Here is a 26,768-nt window from a genome sequence, read left to right as displayed (position 1 = left end):
TGAATCTCATCCCATTGTCCCATTAAGATTTTTTGTATATGAATTTGAGGTTATATGATGTTCATTGGTTCAAAGGAAAGGCTGCCTGAGGAAGGCACGTGGATTTGTCCAAGTTTCTGGAGGTTTGTGGGATTCTAGAAGGACAGACACTGTCAGCACGTGAGGTTATACCATCTGTCTAGTGAGTTGGGACATAGCACAAACACTTCCTGAATCTATTTAATCACATACATGATAAAGACAGACCTGAAAAGACCCTTTATTGTGGATTAGTCACTTGGGCCTTGGGCCTAATAGGTCTAAATTTGCTTATCATTATGTTTAAAAATAACATTTTTGATCAGATTTCTTCCAATGTATTCAGTGTTCTTCCAAACACCATTCTGATGAATCACAGTGTTGTCATCCTGTGGCTTTCATAGATTCCTGTTCTTCAGGGCATGTTCCATGCTTCATGTGAGAAGAGTCCCCTGAGGGCTTTCTCTTCAGACTCTCTGAGACCAGGGTTTACAGTTTCCTGGTACATCGGTGATGCACTGGAAAGAAAAAAACAGAGAACTCACTGCCAGGGTCTTCCCATAGCGTATGCCCCATCCAACCCTCTGAACATGCCACCTCCCACCACTGCCAGCCACCATTCTAAGCCCAAACACCACTCTGCGGTCCCAGCTGTTAGAGATGCCACCTGGCAGGACCCCTTAATTTCCTAGTCATTCCCTTCTTTCTACTGAGCACTTTTCATGTGGCAGGCACTCTAGGAGGCTCTGGAGGTACAGGGATGACCAAATTCAGAAGTAGACCTTCTAGGACACAGTTTTTCCAATGCATAGAACCAACTGCTCAGTCAATTCCCCTGCAGGGACTAAATTCCTGGTGAGTTATAAGATAGCAAAGGGGCTCATTAAGTCACTGAGTCGTGCATTAGATTGCTTGCAAAGAGCTAACTTAGCAACCTGTGCGGTTTATAGGGAGCCACCCAGCACTTGCCCTCTCAGGGAATGGGTTTGGGGACCTGTCACACTGGGGCCATGGTGGAAGTACTGAGCTGTGGGAAGGTTGCTGCCCACGTGTGGACATCCTCCCTGCCTCCTAACTCGCACCCCACAGCTAACGCTATTGGCAAACCTGAAGGATGACCAGACTACAACCGCATCAGCCTCTGGGATGGCAGATGTGCCTGCCCGAGGGGCTCTCCTTTCCCTCCTCATCCCTGGAACACTTTGGGTCCATAACTACCTTCTTCACCTCTAAACCCCAAGGGCCTATCAAATTTCCCAACAGATAACCCAGAAATACAACTTGGGGGTTGGGAAGAACCTGGTTCTGCTACCTCAACAGAGGCTGCCGTTGCAATTTCAGAGCCCAAGCTGCTTTGGATGGCCTAACAGGAGAAAACACTGCCCTAGCCTGGCCTCCTGATACCAGGCATTGTCCACTATGAGCGCCAGATAGGGCCTTCCCCAAATGATCCCAACTTCCATGGAATTCCTGTTCTATTCTGCTACAAACATCTCAAAGCTGGTAGCCCACATAATGAGATCACGTGGTTTCCTGAAAGGCTCAAAGGTTTTCAAGGGCACCAGTGTGTCTCCAGGATCTGCGTGGCACGTGGTAACCACAGAACAACTGTGGGACCTCACACAGTGTTTCTAATAAAGAAGGGTTAGGATTAGGATTAGGGTTAGGGTTAGGGTTAGGGTTAGGGTTAGCAAAACACATGCTAGTGGTGGACACTAGCAATTAGGGTCTTCTGAAGCTTTATCCATCACCCTCATCTTCATGGAAAATAATGAAATTCGTGGGTGTATAGACTGCCCTTCCTCCTCTAAGGAGGCCCAGCTATAAGCTGCAGCTTTAAGGGGAGTTATTATTCTTTTCCTGCAAGTTCAAGGGTGTGCCTCAACCAGAGTGTGGAGGGTAGCCTAGGCCGGTGTGTGGTTGTGTGGTTGAAAGAGAGCCTGATACCTCTGACCCCCTGCAGAACTTGCCCCTGCAGTTCACGGGCCTGTGCCCTGGCCTCCCCCACACTAAGTGGGTGCTCCAGAGCCATCCTACCAGGGTGGTGAACTTGTCCACGCAGGCATTGCGGATCTTCTCCGGGGTGGCAGGGCTGTCTAGCCGGAAGAGCTCCTTCGTATTATTGTCTCCATGCTGAGCTCGGGCTGCACGGATGGCATCCTTGATGGCAAAGAAGATGGAGGCGGCCAGGAAGAGAGGAGGCTCTCCGACAGCCTGGGGGGACAGCGTGGGGGACAGGAAATGAGGCTGAGAAGCCCCAACCTCCACAGCAGGAGGGCCAGTGATGCTGTAATGCCAGCCACTAGCAATGACAGGCCTCAATCAATCAGGGGCCCAGAACACTCACTCTAGTAAATGACTGGACCTTGTGGGCATATTTCTTTGAATTCTTACTCTGTGATTCCTTGATGACACCATGCAATTGTGAGATTATCCCTCCCCCCAACTGGTGGGCAGAGTTATGACATTGCTGGAATCTGTCACAGAGACATTCCCAAGACATTGAACCACCAATCAGCACGTGCCAAATTGCCCTGGAGCCCACCCATTCCTGTTCAGCTCTGGGTCCCTTTCCTGTTCCTCCCCTTAAAAAGACCCCCAGACCAGCCACATATTGCTTTTTCCTCCATGTCCATCTGGAGTCAGCCCAGCTGGGTCCCTCTCCCTTCCCCACTCCTTCAATCCTGATTTCTCTACCTTCATAATGAGTCCCACTCAAATTACTGGGGAATAAACTTTACTTTAAAATGTCTTGGTGGTCAGTTTTCTGCGCTTCAAACCTTACAAATTTAATGTGCCATGAAATGTAATATTCAATAGTTACAGTTTATAAACAAACAAAACCCGACACAAATTTTAACCCTTTCCTCACAGTGATGAGCTTAGGGAAATAATCAATCTGCAACTCTGACCCCACCACGTACCAGCATCATAATTATATGCACAGCATATATGAAAATATAGGCACCATGACAAACATGAATTAAAACACTTTCTAGCAGATGTGGTTTTGTCCCCTAAAGCACAGATCAGAGACTGTGTATCAAAATCGCTGGGAACACTTGTTAAAAATGCATGTTCCAGGGCCTGAGCCCAGATCTACAGAATCAAAAATTCTAGGGGTGGGCCACCCAGAACTGATTTTTGAAAATATTTTTAATTGATTTCAGAGAGGAAGGGAGAGGGAGAGAGAAATAGATATATGAATGATGAGTCTCATTGACCATCTGCCTCCTGTACACCCCACACTGGGGATCAAGCCCATAACCCTGGCATGTGCCCTGACCGGGAATCGAACTGTGACCTCCTGGTTCATAGGTCAATGCTCAGCCACTGAGCCATACCAGCTGGGCCAGAACTGCATTTTTATCATGAGCCAGTGGCAGGGATTGCAAAGTGTCCCAGATGCTCCCATGGTAACAATGCCCATGAGATGAGCAAATGGGTGGATTTCATTGCTTTCAAATGATCAACTGTCCTCCTTAGAACTAGGACTAGATCAATCAGCTTGATTAATTTTCAACCATTTTTTCATATATATTGAGGAGGATGGTTATCATCCTTCAGGCATGTTAGTCAAGTCTTAAAGTCACGAGGCAGCCCCTGAAGGAGATGATGGGGTGCACAGAGGGACTGCCCCGTCTTCAGTGAAAGTGCTGGTTCTCATAGGAGACAGAGGTACTGTATCTGTGAGATTGTGTCTAGGACCAAACCTCAAGGATGGATACCTGAGATGAGAATGTAGGTCAGGGTTTGGTCCATAGGATTGGGTTAAGGAACTCCTCATTGAACCCAAAGCAGCGGGCTTCTACCACACAGAGGAGCTGTCATGTTCAATCCAGTTCCTGGGTTTTCAGGCAGGACTGCCCACCCCTCCAGCATCATCACCAAAGCCAATATCAAGCCCTCTTCTCAGAGGAGCCCCCTTCACACCCACATGGTTGGGGGTGGAGGAGAGAAGGGGGACGGTCTGTCACCATCTGGGGCCTCCCACAGTGCAGACACGAAGGCAGCCCAAGCCCGGGGCACCAGTACCTTGGATGCGTAGATGGCCTTCTTGTTGGGAGAGTCACGGAGCAGGGACACCCTGAACTCCGAGGGGATGCTACCAAATGCTGGGATCTTGTAGGTGCCGGGGCCGCGGGTGAGCAGGGTCCCCTCTGGGGAATAGTGCAGCTCCTCCAGTGTGAAGAGGCCCAGACCCTGGACAAATGCGCCTTCCACCTGCAGGGCAGATGGACATCGTGGACACACCGCCTCCCCACTCCCCAGGCACAGGTCCTGCTTCCACCGTGGAGACCAGACCACATGAAGTGGGGCCTGGAATGATTCTGGAAACAGCCCTGCACTGCTTACCTGGCCCCCGACCACCCGGGACCACCTCTCTGGGCCTCCACCAGGCATGGGCACTGAAGCTCAGATTTGGAACTCGGTGGTGATTCTGGAAGCCCATGCAGTGGTAGCACAATCTCACGTGAAAACCTGCCACAGGGCAGTGCAGATGCCCCTCCTTGTCACTGGCTAATGAGTGCTGAGTGTCCCTCGGGGCCCACGCTCCTCTCTATGCTAAGTGGGACCTGCACTTCTGAGCAGCCCCGGGAGAGAGGAGGAGATTTTTGATAGTAGAGTGCAGGCTTTTTGAACTCCCAGCCCCGCCTGCCCTCTGGGAAAAGGAGTGCCTCTGCTCTAGCTTACAGGTCTGTTTGGGGATACCTGCCTCGTTCTACTGGCCCACAGAGCCTCACTCTCATAGTCAGGTAGTGCCATGTAACCAAACAAGAGTGTTTAAGGTAGACCAGGTGCTAACCATCTTTGTGTTTGTGCAGTGCCCAGCTCAGCACCTGTGCAGAGCAGGGGCACCCCTCTCCCCATGGTTGTTCAATGAATGAATGAAATGACTGACTAGTGATGAGGTTTCTGTATACTAAGTAATTGTCCATTCTAGAGAGATATTCATTCACATTTTCTACCAGGTGCTCAGTACTTCTGGTCCTGATTCCTCCCTCATTCTCCTCCTGTTCCACCTCCTCTGTCCAATGTTCTTATATTTTCCAAAAGTGTTTTCCTTGGCCATCCCTTTACCCCTCTTGCTCAAACCCAGGCTTCGACACATTGCTGTCCTGGGTAGGAGAGAAAGGAGGAGGGGAAAGCTCACTAACCTCAGACCTCACTGCCTGCACATCGATCCCAAATCCAGATCCATCTGTGCATGTGTGTGTGACTGTGTGTGCATGTGTATGTGGCTGTATGTGAATGTGTGTGTGCATGCATGTGCATACCGGTGTTTTTCCCATTCATCTTGTTCTCGAGGTGTGAGAGCCCTTTCTAGATCCATCCACTAATTTGCCTCTGCCTTTTCTAGATCCATATAAGCATCAGTCTATGGAAGACACTCCTGGTCACATGTTCAGACCCATGTAACATCAACATTGGACAAGATACTGTGGCTAGTGGCCCTGGGAAGGGGATGGGGCACATCAGTAGCCGAGTCCATCACCACCCAGGTTCCCTGTGAGTCTTACCTGCCCTATGTCGATGGCAGGGTTCAGACTGCAGCCAACATCCATGACGATGTCTGTGCGAAGGTTCTACGGTGGACAGGGAAGTAAAAGCAGCTTGAGAAGAAGGGGATGTGTGGAATGACAGGTGGGTCTCGATGAATCTTAGACTATGAAGTGCCAACCCAGATGGTACTTCCACAAGCAGCGTGCTTTGAGCACACTCAGGCAGTCCCCAGTCTCCACTGCAACCATCACTGCTGAAGTCTGAGTTCTTAGGAGCAGCTGGGGAAGGGGTGTGAGTGACCAGGGGCTCGGTAATCCAAAATAACTGCACACACACTCACATAGGAGTGGGAGGGACAGGTTTGCAGGTTCCTGGGACTTTGAATCTAAGTGAGGGTAGTTCATGTGAGGAAGGAATCAACACACTACGTTCCATGGGCTGAGGCCAGCTGGCCCCCTGACTTTGTACAGCCTGTGAGCTAGTAATGTTTTTACATCATTAACTAGCAGACAGAAGTAAGAAGAATATGTGGTGATGTGAACACTGCATGAAACCCACTCAGTGTGCATCAGTAACACTTTAGGGGCCCACAGCCTCGCTCGTTTGTTTCCATAGGTCTTGGCTGTTGCTGTGCTGCAGAGATAGAGTTCAGGCAGTGTCTCTGTGGCCCCAAAAGCCTAAAGATTTACTCTCTGGTCCTTTAAAGGGAGTTTCCCATATCGTGATATAAGGCATTATTTTCCCAACCACAGAGTTTGTCCTTGGTATTCCAATTGAGTTGTTTCTCTTCTCTCTCCCCACCACCCTTAGTACTGAAGTTTTGCAAACATCTTACCTTATGGTCCCCTGTTAAGCAATCAATTTCCACTTCCGAGCAAGCCACCCCATAGCTGAAGTAGTGGAAGGGGGACCCTGAGTTGGTCTCAAAACTGTAGCCAAGATTGGGTGTTCTGGGAGAGAAAAGAGAAGATACTGCATGTGTATTAAAATAAATATGCCCCCCTCCCGCTCCCCAAACACACACAAATGGCTTGTCCCACTAAATCTTAAGACCCAAACGCTTTATTTGTTTCATTCAGCTGTTCTTCACAGTAGCCCATGCGCTTTGGACATTTTAACCTGTGAATGAAACCCAGGAATTCCAGAGCACTGATATCTTTTGCCAATGGCCCTCGGGTGAATCACTCCGTACAGCTGAGCGGTGATTAGAGTCAGTGTGCTAGTCTCTACATGGTGGAAACTGAGAGAGTCTCCCAGCTCATGAAGGATGAAAAAGTCACACTCCAGAGGACTGATGAGCTAGAATTCAAGATCTCAGAACCGAAGGCTCCTGAACTGACTGACTCCTGGGCTCTTCCCCTCAGGCTCACCTGCCCTTCTTCCTCAACGTGGAAGTTAACAAGATCAGTATCTCAGGCCAGCCTGGGTGCCTTTTTAAGCAGCCTCTTGCCTGCATTACTCTTCATCTATTGGTCCCTTCTAAATTTCAGCAAATGATTTGAGGAAAGTGTTATTAATAAAAGCAGATGGCCTCTTATATTTTTTTCTTCTTCAACCCTATCTTATATAATCCTATTTTGCATGAGTCCCATATACACGTGTGTGTGTGTATGTGTGTGTGTGTGTGTGTGTGTGTGTGTTTTCACACCAGAGTTCATAGTAGTACCTACAGTATTCTATACATCACACAGAAATCATGTGAGCTAATGTGATCAGAATCTGCATGAGAAGAACACCAATGCGGGGCTGAGGGAGAAGGCTTCTCTCAGGAGAAATGACCTCTGGCTTCCCCACCTTTATCTAGGTGTTTCTGTATAGAACCCATTTGTTAACTCCAAAAATGGAATGTGAATTTGTGAGAAAACCTGGACTAGCTTATGTTTGTGTATGCCAAATATTATGTAACCCAGGGAGCACTGTCAAAACATTACTTTGCCTACAAAATAAAAATATATATTTACAAAAAAGAACTTTGGAACTAAACATTGAACAGTTTGCCAAATCCATTGATTTATGAAAGGAAAGGTCCTGTTTAAACTTCCCAGAGAAAGCTAAAACCTTGTGGATGACAAGTTGATATGATCCTGTCTTTTTACAGCTTCCAAATCAGATGGGTCAGGTCTCTAACTCTTCATGCAGTTACTGAATTTTGAAGTCACAGAAGATATGTGGTCTTTTCTAAATCTCACTTTAAGTTCTATTGAATTCCACATCTTCTAACAAGACCATGTGCTCTAAATCTTCCTCTCATTCGCTTTTTTATGTTTTTTATCGATTTTTATAGAGAGAAGGAGAGAAATAGAGAGATGGAAACATTGATGAGAAACATCAATTTGCTGCCTCCTTCATGCCTCCTACTGTGTATTTAGGCCACAACCTGGGTATGTATCCAGATCAGGAATCAAACTGGTGATTTCTTGGTTCATGGGTTGATGCTCAATCACTGAACCACACCAGCCAGGCTTCCTCTCATTCTTTTGAAAAGAAAAGAAAAGAAAAGAAAAGAAAAGAAAAGAAAAGAAAAGAAAAGAAAAGAAAAGAAAAGAAAAGAAAAGAAAAGAAAAGAAAAGAAAAGAAAAGAAAAGAAAAGAAAAGAAAAGAAAAGAAAAGAAAAGAAAAGAAAAGAAAAGAAAAGAAAAGAAAAACCCAATGCATAGTACAAAGTAGCATGCGTAGGTAACTCAGAACATAGGACGCCTATGGTTGTGACAGGGAAGTGCTGATGGAGGAGTAGTTGGTAACTGTCCCATTCTGTCATAAAGGAGGTTACAGGTTCAGAGGGAATCACTGATTTCCCCAAGGGCAATAGTCCACTAAGACCAGAATTAGAATAGGACTCTGATATGGCAGCTCATGCTTTTGCCTCCTGAGCATATAGGTTGGTAATCCTACGTATTTTAGAGCACCTTTACATTGAAATGAGTGGAAGTACACTGAAGAGATCAGAGTTTTGGTAGAACTGTTCTCTCCTGACCATAGGATGATAGAATTCCAGATTAGGAAGGACCTGAGAGGCCAGAATGACAGTACATTGCGAGATGGGTGAGATCACACCATACATACTTGTAAAACCCAGTAGCAGACAAGCTCACTGCATCCTGGTAGGCAGCCGTGACCTGAGGAGAAGAAATGGCCATCAGGAAGGGGAAAGCATGGTTTCCAGTAACCTTGACCCAGCACTAAGCTTTTGTATGCTCATTCTCCTTATCTGGAAGTTGATCAACCCTTGACTAGTGACTCTCACTTCCACATCTCACCTCACAACACACCCTCACCGCCACCCCCTGCATTAGGACCTTGATCTTAAAGCCCTGGAGCTCTACAATGGTCTCCTAACTGGTCTTTCCACCTCAAGTTGCTTCCCCAACTGCTGTATAACCCAGCCCAGGTGAGTGATCATCTTAGCATACTGCACTGCCCATGTCACTCTTCTATTCCATAGCTTTCAATGACTCCCCATTGCCTACAGAGCAAATACCTGACCTTAAGGACTCTAGTCTTCTCTGGAGTAGCAGACATGCCATTGCCACTCCTCTAATTGCCTTGCCTCGGTCTTTACAACAGCAACTCTCTACAATGTTTATTTGATACCTATATTCTTATGGGTACTTTCCTATTAATAAAGCTATCCATCTATCTAAGCATCCACCCTAATCTCCTTAACTACATACATTTTCTAGGGTATCCCTAACACTGGCACAGCACTAAGATTTAATTCATTGTTGATATAGTTTGCATCATGATTATTGTAAATAATCAAGCTCTTTACTATGTACAAGATGCTATTGAATAATTTATACACATCAGCTGATTTAATATTTAGTACAACCCTATAAAATCAGTATTATTATTATTATCTTTATTTTATAGATGAGAAAACAGAGGCTTAGAAAGGATCTTTAGGATCCTTACCATATGTATATGGAATCAAATATATGCATATATAGTGGTAGTGGTAGTAATAGCTTATTTTCAATACAGTACAGACACTGAACAGATTTGGAGCCTATCATTCCTGATCATGTCTTTTTGATCATGGCCTTTTTTGAGTTCATCTGCTTATAAAGAACACTGGGCTACGCAGCTAATGGTTGAGGACAAAGCTCAGGTCAACAGATTGTAAAGGCTGTTGTTGAAAACATTAACATCACCTTCCAAATCTACACTAAAACCTAAACTACCCAAATCAACCTACCTCCGTGAGGTATTTATGTGTGTGGTGTTATGAGTGTGGGAAGGGAAGGAGAGGTTATAGGAGGCTGAGTAAGATGAAAAACACCAATCAGCTGCCTCCTGCACGCCCCCTATTGGGGATGTCAGAAAGAGTTCATTTTTTGAACATATTGTACTATCTGAGCTGGTTCGTGTGCAGTCACATATTATGTTACTGCTGTGACCAGTTCTCCCATTCTGACACTGGGGGTGGTAAAGCAGGTCCATATTAATAGTTCTGCCTCTTGGAGAAGCTGAAGTCTCCCACCTGAGAGCCTTCCTGCAGCTTCCCTCCCAGGGTTACTTAAATGCAGTCCTCCCAACCAGAAATCAGAGAACTGGGTTCATTCTTATTAGGAGTGCTTGTTGTGTGACTCCCTAAGCCACAGGAATATATAACCCTTCTACAATGTCTTCCTCCGGCTCCTTCACAGATGGAATCTCAGTGGACCCGGACTGCAAAGCTGGGTAAGAGGAGAGGCTGGTAGGGGTAGACCTCTGAGAGAAGGAATTTGAAGAAAACCCAGCTGATCAAGCCTGTGGACAAATGAGGTGTGGGACCAGGCAGAGAGAAGAATTCTCAGTGAGTTGTGTTCACTGAGCCTGTCTTCTCAGGATCAGGGTAGACAAACCCCCAATTCCCACAGAGCTGTCACAATCCTGGATCAAACATTTTCCTCAGTGACTTCCCTCAATGGACACCAATGAGCAATGGAACCCAGCAAGGGTAAGCATCTATTTGTCCTGTGAAAGCATGCAGACTCCCTCAACTTCTCCCTGCTATGTGACTATTCCTGCTCTTCATTTCACTCTCATTTGCAAAAGCAACTTGGAGAAGCTCAGACTTACCCAGTCTTCCCAGGAGCCACTGGGATTCTTTCTCTTGAAGGGCTCCAGCCTCTTCAGGATCGTCTGACAAGCTTCCTAAAGAACACATACACCACACACCAGACCCGTCAGCCCTCTGCATGCCCCGGCACAAGGAAAGCCTGACAGCTTCCACAGAGCCACCTCCCAGGAATGCTGTGCCCAGGGCACCACTCAAACAGCCTCGTCACCATCTAAGACAGCGGTCGCCAACTGGTGGTCCATGCACCACTGGTGGTCCGTCAGGTCCGAAAGCTTGGCAACTGCTGGTCTAAGACATCACCAAGGCTAGGGTGAAAACCACTAGACCCTTCCCAAGAAACCACAGTTCGCCTATGCTTGGAGAACACTTCCTGAGCCAGTTCTCACATTGACAACAGATAAAATTCTTGAGGGATCTCTAAAGAGGTACTTTCTCACATTTGATTGATGACATCCCCCACATGGGAGAAGACGCAGGTAGGTCTGACCTGGCCAACTTTATTTCAATTTCAGCCCATTGTCAGTTGGCCAGTTTTCACACCAATAATATGTCTTCCCAGAATCCCCTGTGTTTCCTCAACTCTCCTCCCCTTCCTCCCCTCATCCTTCCTGTCTCTGATGGAAGTGGTGGTGGTTCTCTCTTTCAGCTTAGCATTTGGAGGAGCTGGGTTCTCCTCAGTAAGAGAGCCCAAGGCATGGTCACAGCCAAGAGCCTGCAAGGACCACTCCAGCTCCCACCCCAGGGACTCTCTGGGCCCAAAACCCTGGTCTGGCCCTCAGTTCCACTGGTTCCTGAGGCTCCTTACATAGACGGCCTGTCCATTGATGTCAGTGCTGACAGAGGCGGCCGTGGGAGAGGTGTTGGGCACCGTGTTAGTGCTTGTCTCGCTGATGTAAATCTTAGAGATGGGGATTTTCAGAGCTTTGCTGGCCACCTGTGAAGAAAGACAACATAAATAGGGTAGAGAAGATTCTTTGAGAATGTTCCTTTAGGGAAAGTGAGAGCATGGGGCTTGGCTGCCTTTCCCCCAAGACAGGATTCGGGTTCACAGGTACAGGCAAGGAACCAATTCTGTAAACTATAATTCTGCTGAGGCTGGAATGTTCCCATGTCTGCCTGAACTTGAAGCAGCACTTTATGGAATGGTTTGGATGGAGAAAAAATTTTAAACCTCATGGTGAATAAAGTGCCTTTTAACAAGTTGGTAGTTACAGTAGAGTGCTGGGGATGTAAATTACAGCTTAGGGAATATGGTAAATAGCATTGTCATAACTATGTATGGTGCCAGGTGGATATTGGGAAAATCGGAGGGAACACTTTGTAAAGTATATGATTGTCTAACGACTATGCTGGACACCTGAAACTATTACAAAATGACATTGAATGTAAAGTGCAATTGAAAAATAAAATTTTTGTCAAGTGCCATTTAAAGTTAACCCTTATATTTAAAAAAAAATCCCATTTGGCCAGTCCCCAGGAGCCTAGCAGGTTTGCCCACTCTAATCCAGCTCTACCATCCATCTCCACTGCAAGGCATCTCACATGTGCAAAACTAGCTACACTCAACACCCACCTAACACATAGTCACAGAACCCTAGCATGTTGGTGACAGAAGTGACCTCAGATAGCACATGAGGAAACCCTTACTCAAGGTCACATTTAAATGGGCAGCAGAGCCAGGGCCAGTGCCTAGGCCTGATTCTGTTCCCAGAATATCCCATCCCTCAGTTTCTCCCAGCATCTCCCCTACACAGACACCACAGACCACTCACCTGGACCATCTTGGTGTGGAGGCCCTGGCCCATCTCAGTGCCCCCATGGGTCAGCAACACGGAGCCATCTGTGTACACATGAATCAGGGCTCCTGCCTGAAGGGAGAGAAGAATGCCAGCCACAAAGGTAGTCAACTTAAGTTCAGCTTAAGACTTGAAACAAAAGGTACTGCAGCCCAGGGAAAAGGGAACCAGCAGCAACATTTTGGATTTAAACCCCTGACAAAAATTAAAGCAGTATAATTCTCATGGTTTAATTAGGCAGCCCTTCCACACTTTGCAATTTTTTTTTTTTAATATCTCTCTCTACCTCCCATCTTCAGAGGGAAGGAGTTTAAATATCTTTGTCCTCCCTCTGTAAATGAAGAAAGGGGATCAGAAAGCTGAGTAACTGTCCATGGTCCTGCAATCAGGAAGGGTAAGAACTATTATAGAATATGGCCCCATGTCTCTGAGTCTCATGCTGTCTCGTGGCATGCTGGACAAATAAAGGATATGCAAAGTTATTTACACAGCAAAGAGCTCCTCCAGTCAGCTCTGTTACGAGAGGCAGTTGGCTTTTCCTTTCAAAGAATGGGAAATGGGGCCCCAGTCTCCTGGAGGTGGACAGAATTATATAAAGTAATTACCTGATTCAGAAAAGAAAGAGTGAAGGCTATTCCAAACTTGGTAGGAATTATGCACAGACCTCTCTTTTTCCAACAATTCTCCCTGGAGAAAAAGAGAACATTCTCATAGAATCTTTTCTATCATATTTTCATCTGGTGGAGCACGTTTTCTGCCAATAACTTAAAATTGACATCAGGCATCCTCAGAGCTGCCCAGATAGTCACTGTGATATCTGCATTGTATAGACAGCATGAGAAAGGCAGGGATTTGGGTTCTGGGTCCTTCAGTGCAGCCGGAGCCAGCCCAGCCCTGAGCATCTGACATGAAGTATCATCACTCTTCTTCCCCGAGGGGAATTCAGATTGGGTCAGACTGTCCTGGTGACCTTGAACTGTGATCATCCAAGGGAGGGACTGTGGCTCATGGATGATAATGATAGCACCTCCTCTGTGCTTTATATTTGGTTTTCCCAATAATTTAGTAAAGAAGACAGAGCCAGCCTAATTACCCCCACTTTGTATATGATGAGGCCCAAGGAGGTGGAGTGACTGTCAAGGTGACATTTATAGATCAGTGTTAGAGGCAGGTGCATAACTGTGGCATTCTCAGTCCTGGGCTGGTGTCTAGAGAATGTGGTATGACCAGGAGGGAAACAAACATGTAAAGACACCACACTGAGGGATTATGACATTGGATGCAGGCTGAGCTCACCTGCCCCGGGCTAAGATCACTTCACAACCTTAAAGGAGTGGCTATGGGTGATTTGGCAAATACAGCAACCTCATAAGTTATTCATTAAATTATTAGCTTTGTATTCTGAGTTCAGCAAAAAGGCTGTAGAATATAAAACTCCTCCCCTCCCAGCACTTACTTGTTGAACTTGTCCACCTCACTCCTCCGAGCATGATACTGAGAGATTGCTAGACATTCATCCCAGCACCTGGGCAAGGTGAACCCCTCAAGCTTCTGGTTGAAGTGTGTCAGGTCCCCTTCTTTGTACATGTTCTTCATCCGCACCTTCCCAAGGAGAGAGACACTGAGGCCTTGTTGGCACAAATCCTACAGGTAAGCTTCTGGCTCCTCTCTTCAGCCCCTGTCTGTCCTCTGCCCCCAAGAGAAATACCCAAAACACAAAGTCCCTGTCCCCCGAAAAGTAGGCTAGCCCACTCTGACCTGTGCCACCAAATTCCCAGCTTACTTCCTCAGCAGGCAGCCCGCAGGTCACTGCGACTTCACTCATCCAGTGCTCGGCAACGAGCAACCCCTGCGGCCCCCCGAAACCCCGGAAGGCCGTGTTGGAGGACAGGTTGGTCTTGCACAGCCGTCCAGTGCCCCGGATGTTGGGGATTTTGTAGGCGTTGTCCATATGGAATAGAGCTCGTTCCATTATCTGAAGCAGAGGAAGCCAACATGGGAGAGAACAGCTTTTTTATTTTTTATTTTTGCATTGCAAAAAGTTTTATTGGACAGCATTGTTACAGACAAATAAAAATGAGCAATCTGGGTATGCATGTTTCAAATATATGATCTCAAAAATATAAGCTTGATAGGAAAAAGGAAGTAAGTTGTAGGAGGACAATTGGAGTATCCTCCCATTTAAATAGGATGAAAAGGATGGATTACAGTTGCCTTCAGGAAGGGAAGTATGTGGTGAGAGATGAAGTGGCTGGGGGACTTCTCATATATGTCCTTTGCATCCTTTAAATTTCAAACCATGCAATTGTATCATATATTTAAATATAGTGAGAGAGCCCTAACTGGTTTGGCTCAGTGGATAGAGTGCCTGAGAACTAAAAGGTCCCAGGTTAGATTCCGGTCAAGGGCATGTACCTTGGTTGTGGGCACATACCCAGTAGGGAGTGTGTAGAAGGCAGCTGATCGATCTTTCTCTCTCATCCCTAAACAGGGATGTCTCTAACTCTCTATCCCTCTCCCTTCCTCTCTGTAAAAAATCAATAAAATATATTTTTTAAAAAATAAATAAATATAGTAAGAGAATTCTCCTGGCCCCCAACCAATTCAAGATAAAGGTCCAATGTACGTACGGTCTGTTTGGACTTTGGCAAAACCATATGTATTAGTTATTTATTGACATCTTCCCATCAGGTTATCTATAAAAAAGCAATCCTATGTTTCTTCTCTGTGATATTCTTATCAGCTATTTAATGAACATGTGCTGATATTGCCATCCCTATCCTTTCCAGTTGTACACTTTTGAGGAGTTAATTTCCACCAACCACACTTTCCCTGAATACATACCTACTTTCTGTTCCCCGTCCTTCCCATATAGTTAAATTTCTATCTATATTTTAATGTTCTGATTACTTCTCTTGCTTGTTAATATTTCCCCTGGAGTTTATAAATTTTGTCTTTATTTTTCCATTTGCTTAGTCCTCTGGGCATTTATTATTAACTTAAACTTAAAATATGCTCATCAGTTGGGGGAAACTGCTCTAATTACTTCTCTCTTTTTTTCCATTCTTCCCTTTTGAAATTCTACTATATGGATCTTCTGGACTGGTTTTCAAATTTTGTTGTATTTTCTCTCCTACTTTTCCACATTATTTTCTCTTGGGGGGGGGGGGGGGGCAGAGCTCCTCCATGTTCTTTCAAAACTTCTGCTTCCACAGTTATGATTCACAAGAGTTCAATTTTATTCTCTGACTGGTCCATTTTTATAGCATACTGTTCTGCCCTTAAGGTGTAATAACTCATCTCTCTGAAGCCATAAATGGTAGCTTTTATTTGTTTCATTTAGGTGTGGGTTTTATTAGGTTTTTTAATATAAATATTTTTTTTATTTCAGAGAGGAAGAAAGAGAGAGAGATTAGTAATGAGAGAATATCACTTATTGGCTGCCTGTTGCATGGCCACACTGGGGATCAAGCCTGCAACTCAGGCATGTGCAGTGACCATGACCGGGAATCAAACGATGACCTCCTGGCTCATAGATAGATGCTCAACCACTGAGCCACACTGGCCAGGCTATTTCACTTGGGTTTTAGCTTACTTCCTCATGCATAGTTTCTGTTTCCCACAGGTTACTTTTTGTGTCTAATTACTTCAGTCCTAGCCATCCTAAACAATTTTTGTATGTCTCAGTTCCCTCTTTGCTTTTCCTTTGCATGCTATCAAATTGCACTTTTATTTCCTCTTGTCCATCATTATCTGTCTCCCTCGCCATGCCGGGAATTTCCTGAGGGCAGAAACAATGCTATATGCTTTTTCATGTTGCCACCCTAGGCAGTTGATAAATATTTGCTGGGTTGAATATGAAAGCTTGTAAAATCTTTGGGGACAAGTACTACATCTTTTTCTACCTGGTTTTTCTACAACCAAGAAGCCAGTGTTATGAATTGTAAGAACACTAAAAATGTTTCCTTTTTGAACAATCTTTACAGCAGAGCTGAAGTGTGAAGTTTCCTAATTGAGCAGATTAGAGAGTCCCCAGCAGGGAGGGGTTGGGGAGCTAGTAAGAAACTTCTGCTTTTCCTGAAATGTTTGACTTTTTCTCTTTTTAAAAATATTTTTTATTGATTTCAGAGAGGAAGGATGAGAGAATAGAAACATCTCTCTGAAAGAGAATCATTGATTGACTGCCTCCTGCACACCCCCTACTGGGGATGGATCCTGCAACCCAGGCATGTGCCCTTGACCTGAATTGAACCCAGGACTCTTCAGTCTGCAGGCCAGTACTCTCTCCATTGAGCCAAACCAGGTAGGGTTGACTTTTCTTTACAACAAGAATCTATGCACATGTAACTAATATGGTTATAAAATTAAGGTTTAAAAAAAAAACTTTAAAAGGAGTACCACCAAGGTAACTTAGTTTTCAAGGCTGACAAAAATATGTCTGTACAAGACTCTTAGGAGAACGCTCAAAGCAGCTTTAAACACAAAAGCTGAAAACTGGAAATAACCCAAATGTCCATCAAGTAGTGAACAGAAAACCAAATATGGTCTATATCAAGAAATATTGTTCGCCAATAAAAATGAATGGAGGAATGATGCATGCTGTAACATAGATGAACTTAAAAACATTATTCTGAGAGAAAAGCCAGATACAAAGGACTGCATGGTGCATTATTCCAGTTATTTGAAAAGGAAAACCTACAAAGACTGAAAGTGGATTAGTGGACATCTGGACCTGAGCAGGGGAACAAGAATAACCTCAGATGGGCAGAAGAGGTCATTGGGAGGTGATAGAAATGTTCAACACCTGGATGGTGATAATGGTGCATGACTTTAAAACCATGAAATTATATCATTCAAATGGATGAACTCTGTGGTATGTAAGCTATTTTTCAATAAGTTGTTTTTTAAAAAATAACAACTCCTTATTTAAAATTCAAATAACCCATCCAATCACTGTTTGGTGTGTCTTCCTTCAGACTTTTCCATGCATATCACTAGACATACGTGCACACACAGACAATGTCACCATACTATATATGAAGTTTTGTAACTAACTTTGCTTGCTTGTTAGAATATCTTGCACAAGAAGGATGAGTTTCCAATCAGAGAAGAAAGGTGATCATTTCTGTGCTTTAGAAATTAACCAAGGATGGAGAATCTGAAGGCAGGAACCAATTGGGAAGCTTTATAGCATAAAAGGCAAAAATGGAGGACGTGTGTGCCTGGCTGTATGAATAGGTTGGTATGGGGAGAGGGGCATGCCCTTAACCTTCTAGTCACCCCAAAGTGCAGGAAGAGGCCCTACTTACACTCTGAGAGAGATCCAGGGAGTTCCCGGCATTGCTGTAGTGCTCCACCTCCAGGGCCACAATCTTCCCTGTCTTCATGAAGCCAACCTGATGAGAAGAAGAGTGGTTTCCCAACAGTCCCTTTGCTCCATCTATCTCTACCTCCCCCCTCCCACCCACGCTTCCTGGAGGAAACAGAAAGAGTAAGACACCACACCATGAAAGAGGGGGCACATAAGACATCATCAAAACCAGAAGAAAGAAACTAATATCTACCCAGGGATGGACCCAGGGCTCAACCCTGAAACACCTTCTTCCCACCTTCTCTCCTTTCCACCTGCACCTGGCTTCTAGTCCTACCCCTGTCAATCTCTCCCTCTTATCTCCCACTTTTGCTACCTGGAGGATAGAAAATACAGTGTGGGTAATGGCAGGGCAGGCAGGGAGGGCTGGGAAAGTGACTGGAGTCTCTCCTCAGAGCTTTTGGCCAGCAAACAATAAAACCTACAATTTTACAAGAGCTTCAACATGCTCTGACACCCCTCACTTAACGCAATCATCGAAACAAACTCTTAAGGGTCATTTGATAAGTGAAGAAACTGGGACCCCCAAAGACCAAGTGACTTTCTTTAAGCCCATAAGAATTAAGAGAAATATAATCCCTTTGTGGAAGTTCCATCATGAAACAATGAGAAGAGTTCAAAGTGTGGGGTTCAAAGCCAGCTTGTGGAGAGAGAAGACGCCCAGGTTCACAGAGATAGACTGCAACCTGAAAGTTGGCACTGGTATGCAAGGGGACTGGATGCAGGGTGAGAATAGGAAGTTGTCATCCACGGAAGCCTAGAAAAGGCCCGTCTTACAGGGAAATTGGGCAATGCCCAGCCACACGTGATCTGGCAGAGCAGGTGCCCACTCTAACAACTGGTGTCTCTAACAACTTGTGCCCGTCCAGGCCCTGGGAAGTTTTGTTTCTTGTTGTGAAATACTAACTAGTCATTCTGGTTTCCACAACCAGCTGTGAGCATGTTAACACTAGGCCATCCTGCAGGAAGATTTCCCTAGGTCTGCTGATCAGTCATGTTTCTGAACCTGAGTGGACAAAGACTGAATTCTTGAAAGCTGTGACCACTACCACCACCACCACCCTGTGACACGGGCAGGCCTGCCAGCGTCCACAGCATCACCCCTCAATGTTGGCCAATAGGAATGTCTCCTGGGGCTCTTTCTCCTTGGAACTTTTATAGTTAGTCCTAAGAAAAGTGAGAGTCACTCCTAAGGAGATGGCATTGCGCGCCCTGGCACAACCCCAGCATCTGGAACCTTGTATCTGGCCAGGAAGGGATGTCTGCCTCCGGTGATCAGCATGTCCTCATCGCGATCCAGCATGCAGCGTACAGGGCGGCCAGTCCTGAAGGAGACACCGGAGGGTAAGAAAACTGGGGTCCCCGCAACAGCCCAGCCCTGTGAGTTTCTGGGGTGAAAACAGCAAGGAAGTCTTCTTTTTCCACCTGGCACACTAAGCACACTTGGGCAGGGCTGCTTTGCTGTCTAGACACTTGACAAGGTGGGAAAAGGTAGGATGTGAGCTGTGTCCTTGCCCTCAGGGCTCTCACACCCTCACAGCCAGGTGGAGAGATCAGGACACAGGCACCAGAACAAAAAGAATCACTTGATGTTATCTTCTCCTCTATGCTCCAAAGTTCTAAAAACAGCAAAGTAAGGAGAATCTACTTCCCACAGAGGAGAATCCAGGAAGCCTTCATGGCAGAGGCAGCCTTCTTCTTCCCAGAGCCCATGGGGAGGACTCACTTGTATGCAGCCATGGCCACTGCCGTGGACACAAGGGTGCTCCGGGTCTCCTTCCCTCCAAATCCTCCTCCCATTCTCTTCACTCGGACCAGAATCCGGTTGTCTGGAACCCCCAACATCTTTGCAACAAAGCTCTGTGGGCAAAAGGAAACACACTTGCTCAGAATACATCATCTGGACTTACTTCAGTCTTGACCCAGAGCCTGCCTAATAAGAACAGGCCGAATTACTGCTGTGTATCTGAAATTCCCAGATTCCAGAGTCCACCCTTCTCCCAGTGCTGACCCTTGGGGTCCAACACTAATGAACCTAAGCGGTTCAGACTGAATTCAGACTCTTGCTTTTAACCGAAGGGGCAAGCAGCTAGTCCCAGCTACTTTCAGAGCAAAACTCATTCCACTGAGCCAGGAACTGGTGGGTCATGAGGGTAGAACCAGCTGCCAAAAATGCTGGCATCTGCTGTCACATAATAGGCAGTAGAGAAATGAGGATTATTCAAGCTGCTGCAGATAATTTAGTGGTCCCTGAATCTATCACTTACCCAACACCTTCATTCTATAGGCTAGGAAGCATAGGCCAGTTACGATGTGACCAAGGCCATATAGCACTGGAATCACAATAGCTAACACTAGGCTCTATCCATTTATTAAGACCCATCTAATCCAACCCTCTTATAGTAGAGAATGGTTTTGCAACAAGCTCAGTTACACCAGCTTGTTGGTGACAGGGTCTGGTCCAGGACCACTACCCTCTAATTCCCTTTGGGACCAACCCAAGTCTCCCTCTTCCCATTTCCCACAATTCCAGGAGCTCCCTGGTGTCCTTGCCAGGCCCCTGAGCTGACCTGGGTCTTCATGGTGTTCTGTGTGGACACAAAGAGCTCCATCTCCCCTGCCTCGCCTTTTGGGACAGCGATGGTGCAGTGAGTCTCCAGGTAGAAGTGCTCTTGGCCACCAATGTACAGCTCACCTGGGGAAGCAACAAGACACCACTGCAGAGGGGACACGTTTGCTTAAGAAGAGTGTGTACTTGCCAAGTACCCAAGGCAAGAACCAAGTGCTCAAAGGTAACCTCTAGGTTCCCCAACTGGTGTGGAAAGGGGTCTCAGTCTCAGCAATCTGGGAGCTGAACCCCCACCTCAAAAAGAAACCAGAATGACACTGAAATGCATCAGGCATGAAGCTCTCTTCATGCTGCAGCCAGTGGAAATCGAAGAGATTCAAAGTATTACTGTAAAATGTTGGAAAAGATAAAGAAAGAATCAAAGAGGTAATTGAAAAGCTAAAAATACCTTCCAGAATGAAGGCTATCAGGCCAGTTAGTGAGGTAACTTACCAGTGACTTAGCGAAGCACAATAGAAACATAGAAAATTCCAAAAGGGGCCTGTCTGCTCAGCAGCTTTGCCCTGGGGTTGGAGCTATGCACCTGATTTCACAGTGTGGATGGTAGAGGAGAAGAAGGCGGGGGGGGGGGGGGAGGTAGGGGACTCGAGAGTTGAAGATGGGTGAGAAAGGCCTTTACAGGGGAGGACCAGGAGTCCATGTGGCTAAAGGCCTGGCAAACCCAAGGCTGACCAGGCATCTGAGGCTGTTATCTTCCCCAGACAGTCTTCCAAATCCATCACACTGATCTCTCTAGATCATTCAGGTGTCTCCAGCCCACAGTCAGAAGAGTGGAGATGACTGAAGGTCTTTCCCAGCCAACTGTCAACTATTTCCTTACAAACACCAGAGGAACTCTTCTGTTCAGAAATGATAGGAAATCACTTCCCTGCCCCAGGACTCTTGAATTTCATTCACAAGCCAGGGCCGGCCCAACCCCACTGCTGCACGTGCAGCTCTACCTGAAACAACGTTGTCTGCTTCCGAAAACCCCTTCTTGAGGTTTCCTTTCTCGATCTTCAGCTCCTGTCCCCAGAAGGAGTTGTTTTTTATCGCATCCTGAGGATCAAAAAGAAGTTTCAGCAACTTGACTTTCAGAGGGAGGAAGGTGGTTTCTGAGTGCAGAAGAGAAGCTCCCAGAATGGTTGCCCCTCTCTTCTCACATGGGAATCTCTGCAATCTTCTCATACAGATTTAAAGTAAGCTCACGTCAGAGAAAGATAAATATCACATGATCTCACTCATTTATGGAATATAATGAACAGCATAAACTGGTGAACAAAAACAGATCCAGAGGCAGAGAAACATCGATCAGACCATCAAATCTCAGAGGGAAGGTAGGGGAGGGAAGGGGTAAGGGGGAGAGATCAACCAAAGGACTTGTATGCATGCATATAAGCCTAACCAATGAACACAGACAACAGGGGGGTGAGGGCATGAGTGTTGGAGGGGAGCATGGGAGGGTACTGGGGGGATAAGGACACATATGTAATACCTTAATCAATAAAGAACTTTAAAAAAAATAATAAAGTAGCCCAGAAAGCCATATCCCTCCCTTTCCTCCGACAGAGGTAAACTACCTTAGATCTTGAGGAAAAGCAAAGAATCCCTCAAGGACCCAAATGGAGCTGAAATTGGGTAGGAGGGACTCAGTGACTGAGTGCAGGATGACAATGGGGAAGTTTTCACAGGACCACTCAATCCCAGGGCCGGAAGAGATTTAAAAACCCATCTAGCCAATTCCCACCTGCTGCTCCAATCTCCACTAGAGGATCCTAAACAGTGTGCTTCCAGAGACAGGGAGCTCAGCCCTCTCACAGGCAGCGCATTCTCATTACCTCAATGGAGATAATGGCTGGAAGTTCTTCATAGGTGATTTTCACTCCTTGAGCTGCTCTCTGTGCGTGCTCTGGGGTGTCGCTGACCACGGCGCCAATGATGTGCCCAACGCAAGTCACCTAGGAGTAGAGCCAGACTACTGAAAAACACCACAAAACTCCTCAAAAAGCCAATTATTTTGAATTGCTCAAAAGGGCAAAAAGCAAGTCCCCTGTCCCCACAATTTCCTATTAATGCAACATGTTAGGAATGCCCTGCGGCCTTTTCATGTCCTTATTCTATGATTTGAGTTGTGTGCTCCTTCATAAGTGTTTAGAATCTGTGGGAGTAGAATGGAACTTGGAGGTGACTGGTATTAGAATGGCAAATTTAGTTTATCTCGAGGGCCAATTCTGATGCTTTAGCACTCACAGCCTGTTGAGAAGCTGCCCAGGATAGAATGTGGTGATTGATTAGTGATGTTTGCCTTGAGCAGCAGAATGGGAGATATGGGCAGCAGGACCTGAATCTGACAACTCTTATCTACCACAGCCCCCTTGTTCTTCTTACAAAGACATGGAGACCCAGATAGCAAGATCACAATTGGCTTGTTACCAGCCCATGATTAAATCTTAGGCCCTGACTCCCAGTTTTATTTTCCTTCCACCACCCACTCTCTTCTGTTTGCCAGATTTATACCAACAGCTCCTCAAATGCAGCCATCACGTCTTATGCCCAGAAGCAGTAATTTCCAAATGCTAGATCTTAGACTTGATGATTCATAAACTAGTTTTTTGTTAGATTTATAGAATAATTATTATTTTAAATTAATAGGTCAGTTCCTATAAAAGATTAATGAATCTCCTTTAGAGAGAATTTTCTTTTAACATGCCCCCCAAAATAAAACAACAAACAAAAAATTTGCCCAACTCATCTCTTTGGAAAATGAGGTTTCTGACAATAGGAACCAATCCTTAGTATGCCTGTCTTTGGTCATTATTTCTTGAGGACTCTGTTAAGTCATTGACTTAACTGGTTAGTGCAATGGTTGTTCAACCTGAATGACTCTCACTAACCATAATGCTATCCATGCTCCTGGGGTATTTGGAGTTTGTAAAGCAATTGGTTTTTCAAAAGCTCTCCCTCTGGAGTCCTTGTGTCTTGGGTCTACAGTTTTTCTTTTGCTTCTTCACTTTTTCAGCAATAAAAAGGCGAATGTGCCCTTTAGCAAGACCGATCCACTTCTAATTTGCAACATTTGGAATTCTAAAATGACTGTTTGAGAACTACTCTATAAGTATATGGATTTTGTAGCAGCTGTTTTGAATGTTTGGAAACTTGTTTTTTTGGCAAGAGTCCATATATAGTTGGAATCAATATATGGACTTTCATATAAGTGAATCATCACTATACACAGAATGGTGGTATTATGATTATTATTTGGTTAGTTTATTTAATGTATTTTTATTTTCTTTTAGTAAAGGAACTCGAATACCTTAAGAACCTGATTGCTAGTCCAAATACAATCACCAGCTTCTTTTTTAATGCCATGTTGGCATGGAGTCATTCTACTATGTACAAACAGCAGCCATCAGTTAAATAAGCAAATAAACATTAAGTGGAAATAAAAAGTGCTACCTAGCATATTCTCTCCCTTTACTGACTGTCCTGAATATTGGCCCATGGAATGATGCCAACATATAAAAATGTCTAGTCTTTTCAATATGAGGGTTTTGGAGGAATGTGCACAAGTTAAAACTTAAATACTCATTTCACTAACTTCATATTTTAAAAATGCAAGCCATACCTTATCCTTCGCAAAGATTGTTTCGTCATTACCAATTCCAGTTTTGTTACTTCCAGGAATATCATCAGCAGAGATAAAGCAAACAAACCCCGGCACCTTCTGAGCTTCTGAAATATCTATGGACCTGCAAGAGTGAGCAGCATGAGGGGCCAGCAGGAAAACCAAAGTGAGAGACCCGCCATTCAACTGTCCTCATTTTGGTGGTTTTACTCCACCCTAACTTCTCCCTTCTCTACATGCTATTCTAGTCTAGTCTAGTCTAGTTTAGTCTAGTCTATCCTGTCTTATTTTATTAGGCAAGTGTTGATTAAATGTTTACTATATGAATGCTACTATACTGAATCCTGTTGGGAAGATAAGATGAGTAGGATAGTCCTGCCCTCATGGACTTATTCCGATGCCCTGTTCCAATGTCAAGGGAACCCAATCATAGTGATCAGCAATCTAAATGCTGACTAAAACCCATCTCACAGCTAATACCCATCCAGAATGAGAATGTTAGGGCCCTTGCTGTACTCATCTAATGGACCTGAGCATCGTCACACAGACAAATTTCTCTCCCCACATTCACAGAGCTATCCCAGAATGGTAGGGCACACCGGGTATAATTAGACAATTCAGGCCTCCAAGGGAGAAAGCATGGAGAGTCCATCAGTTATAACAATCTGAAGTGTGTCCTGCTCACTCTGGCCCATGACCCCATGTGGACATACAGCAGAGGCACCTCAGAGAAAGGTATGGGAATTGCTCTGTATCAACTACTTTTCAAATAGGTAATCCTCTCCAGAGCTCCAGAAAGTCACTGTCATTGTCCCCACTTTACATTTGGTGGAACTCAGGCTCAGGACAGTTAAAGAGCTTGTCCAAAGCCACTCAGCCAAAGAGCAGTGTAGCGAGAATAGGACCGGGGTTGAGTTGTGAAGAGCGCCAATGTCAGGTCCACTTATGCTCCACTGCACTCCCTTCCAGGTGCCGGCAGTGGGGAGAGCACCATCACTGCATTACCTCAGAGTCCCCTACCTCACCCTCCCATGCCCATTCAGACATGGCTGAAACAGAGCAAAGCTGTTTTGAGTGGAGACAGTGCATGTCATGGTATTCTCAATATGGGCTCAAGACAAGTGCAAAGGCAAATGAATTTACTCCACAGCTGGCAACCATATCATCTTAAACAAACTTTTTTCAGGGATCTGGAAGAGTTTCCCATTTCTGCAATCTTTCTCTAAGCTAGGAGTGCAAGCAGAGGAAAGACCAATGACAAGAAGCCCCGATCCCACATCCATGCCGTGGTAAGACCCAAGGAGGCCTCCTCTCCAGGCTATAGTTTTAAGATGATCCCCATTTTCCCCTCTGGACTGACAAGGGAACCTCTCCAGTACCGCTCCCAGCGCCCCCCTCTCCTAGTGTATTTACTACACTCACTTGATCTTGGCGTGTGCCTGGGTGCTGGTGACGAGCCGGAGGGTCAGCTCATTCTCGTAGCGAGGGATGTCGTCACAGTACACGGCCTCCCCAGAGGCCTGCATGGCCGAGGCCAGGTGGGGCAGAGGCCGGCCCACCATGTCCTCCTCAGACTGACCCTTGGGCACTTCCTGAAATGGCATGGCCAGAAGTCAGGCTGAGCTTGGGGGCAGGGAGGAGACACTGTTCTCTCACAGGCCCAGGGAAACTATGGGGAGTCTCAGGCCAGGTGGCAAAGCAACCCTAAGGAGTGAGAACAGAGGGGCAGGAGGAGAGCAGGAGAAGGAAACAAAAATGTACACACTAAGTCGTCATCATGGTCACAGGCTCACCCCATATAGGACCAGAAAAAAAAAATAAATAAGAGAGGAACCTAAGTGTCCTTTCACTGGGGATTGGGTACAATGAATAATATGCAAATGTGAAAATATACTTTTGAAGAATTTTCATCAGAAGGAAGGAAGAGCATGTTAAGTGTAACAGGGCATAAAGATTGTGTATGTGTATATGTAACAATGATTTGAATTTCATACTAAAAAAAAAAAAAAAAAAAAAAAAAGAGCATGGACAGAAGCCCTCCTAGCTGAGACACTGCTGATCTTCACAGCCAATTGGCTTGGAGATCAACGCTTCCCAGTGATACCAACAATTAGCAAGGCTTAACAACAAGACTGCACACACAGCCCACAAAGGGCTATACCAAGACTGTCCACCACAGGTAACTGGGAAGGCTGTGCTACTGGGCTCTACCAGAACACCTAGCACACAAAACTATTCCATCAAATCAGGGAAACAACTAAAATGCAGACAAGAGGAAGGACACAAAGGAAGGAGATGGAGGAAACGAAAAGATTGGACACTGAGTTCAAAACTACAGTTATAAGGTTATTCAAGAATATCCTTAAAAAGGCCGATAAAATAAATGAGACCTACGAGGATATGAAAAGGTAGCAACTAGAAATAATAAGGGATCAACTAGAAATGAAGAAAACATTGTCTGAAATAAAAAAAAAAATATTACACAGAGTCCTAAAAACAGACTGGAAGATCGCAAGAATCAAGACAAAGATTTAGAACACAAAGAGCCAGAGGACACTCCTCCACAGAAGCAAAAAGATAAGAAAATCCAGAAAGGTGAAGATAGTGTAAGAAACCTCTGGGACAATTTCAAGCGAACCAACATCAGAATTATGGGGATCCCAGAAGAAGAGAGAGAGCAAGATACCGAAAGAATACTGGAAGAAATAGTGACAGAAAACTTCCCCCACTTGGTGAAAGAAATAGACTTACAAGTCCAGGAAGCACACAGAACCCCAAACAAA

The 26,768-nt window shown here is 45.4% G+C and overlaps 1 protein-coding gene across 2 annotated transcripts in view; it reads right to left on the bottom strand.

The window, feature by feature from the left end:
- Nucleotides 1–243: 243 nt before the first annotated feature.
- The window catches only part of LOC311630980 (xanthine dehydrogenase/oxidase), a 56,679-nt gene continuing 30,154 nt past the window's right edge, over nt 244–26,768 (bottom strand). For both annotated transcript variants that reach the window (XM_084900656.1, XM_084900655.1), the window contains exons 17-36: nt 25,408–25,577; nt 23,986–24,109; nt 22,199–22,318; nt 21,323–21,419; nt 20,323–20,447; nt 19,479–19,612; nt 18,990–19,077; nt 17,691–17,777; nt 14,165–14,356; nt 13,838–13,983; nt 12,987–13,068; nt 12,358–12,453; nt 11,391–11,519; nt 10,585–10,659; nt 8,587–8,639; nt 6,359–6,473; nt 5,541–5,606; nt 4,054–4,242; nt 2,056–2,232; nt 244–536 (exon numbers count right to left, since the gene is read on the bottom strand). In XM_084900656.1, coding sequence (XP_084756782.1) covers nt 486–536; nt 2,056–2,232; nt 4,054–4,242; nt 5,541–5,606; nt 6,359–6,473; nt 8,587–8,639; nt 10,585–10,659; nt 11,391–11,519; nt 12,358–12,453; nt 12,987–13,068; nt 13,838–13,983; nt 14,165–14,356; nt 17,691–17,777; nt 18,990–19,077; nt 19,479–19,612; nt 20,323–20,447; nt 21,323–21,419; nt 22,199–22,318; nt 23,986–24,109; nt 25,408–25,577 — 2,316 coding nt within the window. In that variant the 3' untranslated portion in view covers nt 244–485. The remainder of the gene's footprint in view (nt 537–2,055; nt 2,233–4,053; nt 4,243–5,540; nt 5,607–6,358; nt 6,474–8,586; nt 8,640–10,584; nt 10,660–11,390; nt 11,520–12,357; nt 12,454–12,986; nt 13,069–13,837; nt 13,984–14,164; nt 14,357–17,690; nt 17,778–18,989; nt 19,078–19,478; nt 19,613–20,322; nt 20,448–21,322; nt 21,420–22,198; nt 22,319–23,985; nt 24,110–25,407; nt 25,578–26,768) is intronic.

Source organism: Pipistrellus hanaki (assembly GCF_964339955.1).
Source record: "Pipistrellus hanaki genome assembly, chromosome: 12".
NCBI classification, from domain to species: domain Eukaryota; kingdom Metazoa; phylum Chordata; class Mammalia; order Chiroptera; family Vespertilionidae; genus Pipistrellus; species Pipistrellus hanaki.
This window is presented reverse-complemented; position numbering and strand designations above follow the sequence as displayed.